Raw genomic sequence first — 6851 nt, 5'->3', positions numbered from 1 at the left:
GGAAAGCACTACGTATTTTGTATTCTTCATTGATTTTACCATACTTGGAGTATGGCGTTGAAAACTGGGGAAATACATACATAAGCTCACTTCAACCATTGTATATATTACAAAAAAGAGCGATAAGAATTGTGCATAAGTTGGGGTATAGGGATCACACCAATGTAGCTTTCATACAGTCTAAATTGTTAAAATTTTTATTTAGTGGGATATAAGACTGCTGTGTTTTTGTATAAAGCCAGGAACAATTTATTACCTGGTGGAGTTCAAAAACTATTTAATGAAAGGGGAGGGGGATACAATTTAAGGGGTCAGTTAAATTTAAAAATTCATGCTATACGTACAACCAAAAAAAGATTTTGAATTTCCATAGTGAGGTAACTATGGAATAATCTAAATGCGGACATAAAAAAATAGTAATAGAATTGACGAGTTTAAACATAAATATAAAGGTATGTGTCAATCAAGATATATGCAAGAACAGGCTTAATGATTAATTAGATGGAACATTGTGGGTGTGGTGTATGAATGTTAACACTTTGTAATAATTCTTTAGTATATTACTTGTGTGGTGTAGAAGATAATTATTTATGTAGAGATACTGCTTGCAAACCAATGATGGTAAGATGATGTCATGGGGTAGGACTGGATAAGTCTGACTTCTTCCTACTCCATTCAAGCATGTACTAGGTATAAGCAAATTGATAATGGATTAGCATTTGTTGGATATGTGTAAAATTATGTGTGTTGACATATCAACTGTCTTTACATGCTTGAAAGAATAAATCAAATCAAAATCAAATCAAATCATTTGATATGAGAAGTTGTGGATAATGAATAAGCCACAAGGAGCTGAGAATTTAATTAAGGTTTCAAGCTGCTTATATAGCAAACATCTACCTGGTTGTTCTATGGGATTCAGCAGGGACTCCAAACTACAGAAGACCTGTATGATGCTGCTGAGCTGCCTGTTGATTTGGATGTCCTTCACCCATGCGGGGCTGTGACACACCACACAACCATCTCCTGCGCGGGGGCCAGCACAAGCCCTGAGCAATAAACGGATCTTGGATTAGGAGTCCACTTTACAGTTCATTGTGAAGAAATACAACAAGCTTACTGATTTACCTTTAACACCATTCATTCACGAGGACAAGAAATAAATTGAGGCTCTAGATTATGCCTATAGAGAGATCAGAGGCATATCTGCTACAATAGGGATGTTAAAATTATTTAATAAATGCATTTTTAATCTATCCATCTATAAATTCTTACTAGATTAAGCCACTCTTCATGTAAACCAACATGAACAATCCCAGAATCCAGACAGCAGCACACATAATGGAGCCATCATTAACATTATTAGATATAACTGTTTGACAGATAAAAATGTCCAGCATTACATTGGTCTACAGTTAATGATGAACATGTCAGACTGCAACACATTTAGCTGAGATTACATTACCTGCATAGCATATGCTCACACACTCCTAGACACACAGGCTCCATCATTAAACTGGAGCTGGGAAAAAAAAATCAAAACATTTCATTACAATCGGAATAGAGAGGAACTCCAACATGCTGCGCACCTCCACCTGCTGACAGGCAGGATGGCATGCTCATCTGGTGTGACCTTCCCTAGCCCCTTACCCATCAAAACTAAATGCCAACTCTTACCTTTACCCTAACATCAGGTCTTAACCCACAAACAGCCCTTCAAAGGTGTGTCAGCTGGTCAAACTGTCTTTACTCCCACTGTGTAAACCTCACACTGATCCACTGTGTAGTCACACAATTACAAACCCCCACACACAATGGAACCAGCTTCTGATATGGCATTATTCTTTGGATGGTACTTACTACAGGGTGCCCTCTCTGCAGTTATGTGTGCCTTAATCTATATTTACATCCACAGTCAGAGTTAAACTGTACACTTTATCTTGAGTGAAGCTTTTACACAACATTCCAGCTTCTCCAACCTCAGGCTACTCCACCTGCTCTGTGGGATGTCATGCACTGTGTATTGTTGTTGTGCCAAAACCATGCTGCTCTGTTTATCTGTGATCTACTGTCGTTTTTATCATATTGTGTTGTGTTTTGTTATAATGAACTTGCAGTCTTTATTGTGCTCCTGTGTTATTGTTCCTGAATGGCTTTACAATTTCAGTGACATTATGGAACGTGTACTGTATGTGGATGTGCTATCAATGTAATTCAACTAGATCTTGATTTGATTTTACATGAATACAACCAAAACCCATAAGACTGTGTCAAGACGTTAGGTGGCTCTGACAGTTAACTTGAAAAAAAAAAAGTGATTAAGAGGCAGTTTTATGCAGACGCCATTCTGCAAAAGTGTAGGCTTTCCACGTCAAGTGACTCTTTGGAAAGCTAACTCTGAATAGCCCAATTTGTCAGTTGAGCAAATAAGCCAACTTAAACTCCAAAAGCATCAGTCATGCCACTGTTACACGGTAATATTAATCCTGTTACAGAAATCAGACGTTGTTGGTAACTTTAGTTAACGTCAACGCTTCCGAGCTAGCGTTAGCTAACTTCCTTTACCGATTCAAAATATACCTACCTAGCTAGTTTCGTTTAAAAAAACACCTGAATACCTCTGGCTCTAAAACTAATTCTATAGTTAGCATTAAAGTTATGCAAAAGTCACGCAACATCTAACATTAACGTTAACTATCCTTACGGGAATGTTTTACTTATCTAACCTTACCACTTGGAGCAAAGTAGCAGTCGACGAAAATTCCCAACAGCATTCTTAGTGTTCTTCCAGTCGTCAGTGTGAACTGGCCCATCAAGATCCATTCTTGGAAGAACTATCGTTCGTTTACCAGCTCTTCTGTTGTAGCATGTATCGTTAGCGCTATGTATAAATACCTCAGACCATGCCAAACTTCCTTCCTGCCAACTTGCAACTCCCGCCAAGAAAATACGGAAGTGTTTCGGGGTGGTTGCCATAACTACGGAGATGACGTAATTTTCAACAGGTGACATGGTAGGAAGCTTAATTTTCTATGAAACCTATCTAAAATGCCCAAATGTACATTGTATGGCATGTCGACAGTGTTACTTCAATTCTAAACGCAAACATGCAATTCAACAGCAGAAGTTAGCTTTAGAAGCCGTCAGTTTTGACGTCATAATGTTGCATCCGCTTCATTCAGTGAATTTCCAAGGTATGTTACAGGGTTTTAGACTGGGCATCTATGTGCACAAGCATACTTTTCAAAATTTCTTTTTGAAAGAATAGGCCTATATGTGTTTATGCAATTTTCCAAAATTTCTGTTTTTGTTCTGGCCTCTTGCTACTGTATATTTATTTGGCTCTATAAGTTTGTGTGATTGGTCTATAACGTTTCCTTTATCTGCACAATTGTGAGAAAAGAGCATGATAAACACTTACAATTAAACAATGTAGCCTAAATGTAATAAGCAGAAATAAACTGGGATGCTAGTAGTTTAGATGCAACATAGCAACACAGACAAAAATCTTGAATGTGATCCAATGCTAAACATTATGGAAGCATTAAAATAGACAAATAAGCAGTAGTTGCACTTGAATAATTGCTTTATTAGAATTACAAAAATAAGATTGATATATCCCAGGAAAGGAAAGATAACAGTACATTCATTTTATTTATTTGTCAAAAGTCATCCAGCAGGAACAATTACATTCACATCAGATTAAAAATATACTTCATTAGACATATTATATATTTGGTGAGTATGTACGATGATCTAAAATTGTTTTGCCAATATTAAGGCCAAATAAACATGACCTTAAATAGAAAATAGTGTTTTTGATTGCTATGGTAAAATATTTTAATATGACCAGTGCCCCAAACACAGAGTGAAATAAACTGCCTATACAATTAATTTCATCCTTCAAAAATAATCAGATTCAGTGAAAGGTAAAATACAAGTTGATATGCCTGAGCTATAAAATATGAAAAGTGAATAAACCAAAAGAGAATTGACTTGAATGTGCGTGTACTTTCTGGCTTATGTTAACAGTACAATTACGTCACCCTTCATACGATCTGTCAGGAGACTTTCAAGAAATAATCCGTTTTTAAAACATGAATGGCTTAACTTTTGGTTTTCACATTTAGATTAATGGCAAATTTACTATAAAAAGCCACAGTACTATGTTTCATCTCACTGTGTACACAGACGAGATGGCACTCAGCTCTTTGTTTGTATTGCTTTAATGGAGCCCAGCTCATGTTCGTCCTCGCCTTGAGGTATGGTTTCCATGCCAACCTTTCCCATGGCAAAGTTGATGAAGACCTGTGATGATTCATATTCATGTAAATGTCATATAAAGATGAGAAACAGTTATTTATCTCCATAATTATAGCTAATCTGTAGGTCAGTGTCCTCCCTGAGCCCCCGTCTTTACTCTGCCTATGGTATCTTCCAATCCCAAAGCCCCAGAAGTGCAGAGTGGCTGAACAAAATCAGCATTGGCTGCATATAAAGCTTACAGATTCCCTCCCTAACTCATATTCCATTTATTTTCCCTCAGGCATGCCCTCTGCCTCTTTCAAACTTTCTCCACTCAGTCTTCCACTATCACTCAGCTTTCTTCTGTCCCTGCTTCCCCTCCCACCATCTCTCTTCCTCTCTCATCCCCTGCACCTTTTTTCTGTCCCTCACTACTATCTGCTCACCTCTACAAAACCTTTCACGAGTTCTCCCTCTTTATGTCCTGCCTATTTTTCTCACCTCATCCAGTGTGGTCTGGCTCACAGAGAAGTGTTTGATCTGTAGAGTATTCCTGTTGGACTCCAGCTTGTCGAAGATGTCAGCCACCCCTCCTGGGGCAATTGGTACATGGTAATCCACCATAGTGGAGTGCTGGTCCTGTGTGTTGGAAAAAAATTTACAGTAGGGGGTAAATATCCTCTGTGTAACCACAAATCTGTAGTTCCCAGCTAATACTAACTCTTTATTAGTCCATATACAGTACACTGTATATGCCTACATGTGTGGTCAGCTGTTTATATCAATAATGCATACTCAGTTTTAAAAGGATTTTTAAAACTGCACTAATCAATACTGTCACATTAACAGCGGATCAAAAGGGATCAGTTAGAGTGACAGATACACAGGCAAATATCACCCAATTCTGCAGTTCCCCCCGTCCTAGTTCTTATTTTTAGCATCTTTCAGATTGTTATTTTGGTTGCACAGCACATGACTTTACTCTTTTGGTTCTCTCTTGCCACTCTCATCAACCTTGTTCCTAGCTGCAGCAGGCAGCTTCTTTTAAACACAGTGGGTACGTCCCAAGTCTTTTATAAGCACCGTCGTTTCCATCACTTGCATCTTCTCCTTGTGTCTTAGTTTCGCCCACATAACAGGAAAACATGAGAGGAGATGCATCCCAATCAACTGATTTCTGATAAAGGGTGTGTCAGTTCACAGAAAACTTCCACGAAGGATGGTCTCTTGAATCCTCAGTCATGGCTCTTCCAGCACTTCCATTGCACTCTTCTGGACAGAGATCTCAGATGTTGCTCCTGGGATCTGTTGGAGCAACTCTCCCAGTTTGGGGGTCACAGCCCCCAATGTTCCACAGGGACCACTTGTGCCTTCACCTTCCACATCTTTTCTAGCTCTTCTTTCAGCCCTTGGTATTTCTCGAGCTTCTCGTGTTCCTTCTTCCTGATGTTGCTATCGCTTGGGATTGCTACATCGATCACTACAGCCTTCTTCTTCTGTTTGTCCACCACTACTATGTCCGGTTGGTTGGCCATTACCAGTTTGTATCTGGAAGTCCCACAGGATCTTTGCTTGGTCATTCTCAACCACCTTTGGAGGTGTATCCCATTTTGACTTTGGGACTTCCAGCCTGTACTTGGCACAGATGTTTCTGTTCACTATGCCAGCCACTTGGTTATGGTGTTCCATGTATGCCCTACCTGCTAGCATCTTGCACCCCGCTGTTATGTGCTGGATTGTCTCAGGGGCATCTTTGCACAGCCTGCACCTGGGGTCCTGTCTGGTATGGTAAACCCCTGTCTCTATTGATCTTGTACTTAGAGCCTGTTCCTGTGCTGCCTGAGATTGAAGATCATGAGAAAGATGGACACCTGGAACTCCAATGGCCAGTTACCAAGACTAAGTGAAGTGCCTTCTGAAAGTCTACTAAAGGATATGAATGCAGCACTAAGAACAATCCCTACTATGACCATTATTGACATCAACAAGCTAATATACACCACAGCAACTGTGATCCTTGAGATGCCTGGCTATAAGTTCCTCAAAGGCCATAAGGAGCAGTAACCTCCATGGAGAAGGAGGTTGGAGACCAAGATCAAGGCAGCAAGGAGAGAAGTTAGCCAGGAGAGTATACCAAATGTTCTCCACTGAGCCATCCAAGGTGCACTCTCAGTTGCAGGGTAATAACATGAGAGCAGACCCACCAAGGCTGGAGACTGAACAGTTCTGGAAGACCATATGGGAGAAGGGGGCATCACACAACAACAATGCCCAGTGGCTGGTGGACCTAAGAGCAGACCACAGCAACCTCCCTGCACAAGACCCAGTAATCATCACAATGGCAGACATTCAAGAGAAGGTCTCAAGTATGAAGAGCTGGACAGCACCAGGCCCTGACATGATCCACACCTACTGGTTATAAAGAAGCTAACTTCACTCCATGAGCACCTGGCAGGACAAATGAACCAACTACTAATGGATGAAACCCACCCTGAGTGGTTAACTGAAGGCCAGACAGTACTGATCCTGAAGGACCCTCGGAAGGGAGCAATACCATCCAACTACCGCCCAATAACCTGCCTCTGCACAACATGGAAGCCCCTGGC

The 6851-nt window shown here is 40.2% G+C and overlaps 2 protein-coding genes across 2 annotated transcripts in view; both read right to left on the bottom strand.

Moving 5' to 3' along the window:
• The window catches only part of bard1 (BRCA1 associated RING domain 1), a 32843-nt gene extending 29855 nt beyond the window's left edge, over positions 1-2988 (bottom strand). The window contains exons 1-3 of the mRNA XM_020607711.1: positions 2732-2988; positions 1466-1522; positions 901-1049 (exon numbers count right to left, since the gene is read on the bottom strand). Of these exons, the coding sequence (XP_020463367.1) occupies positions 901-1049; positions 1466-1522; positions 2732-2976 (451 nt within the window). The 5' untranslated portion in view covers positions 2977-2988. The remainder of the gene's footprint in view (positions 1-900; positions 1050-1465; positions 1523-2731) is intronic.
• A 670-nt stretch (positions 2989-3658) lies between these two features.
• abca12 (ATP-binding cassette, sub-family A (ABC1), member 12) overlaps positions 3659-6851 on the bottom strand; it is an 86878-nt gene continuing 83685 nt past the window's right edge. The window contains exons 71-72 of the mRNA XM_020607655.1: positions 4747-4884; positions 3659-4308 (exon numbers count right to left, since the gene is read on the bottom strand). Coding sequence (XP_020463311.1) covers positions 4204-4308; positions 4747-4884 — 243 coding nt within the window. The 3' untranslated portion in view covers positions 3659-4203. The remainder of the gene's footprint in view (positions 4309-4746; positions 4885-6851) is intronic.

Source organism: Monopterus albus, unplaced genomic scaffold (assembly GCF_001952655.1).
Source record: "Monopterus albus unplaced genomic scaffold, M_albus_1.0 scaffold88.1, whole genome shotgun sequence".
Classification (NCBI taxonomy): Eukaryota; Metazoa; Chordata; class Actinopteri; order Synbranchiformes; family Synbranchidae; genus Monopterus; species Monopterus albus.
The sequence above is the reverse complement of the archived record's forward strand: the minus strand, read 5'-3'. Positions and strand labels throughout refer to the sequence as shown.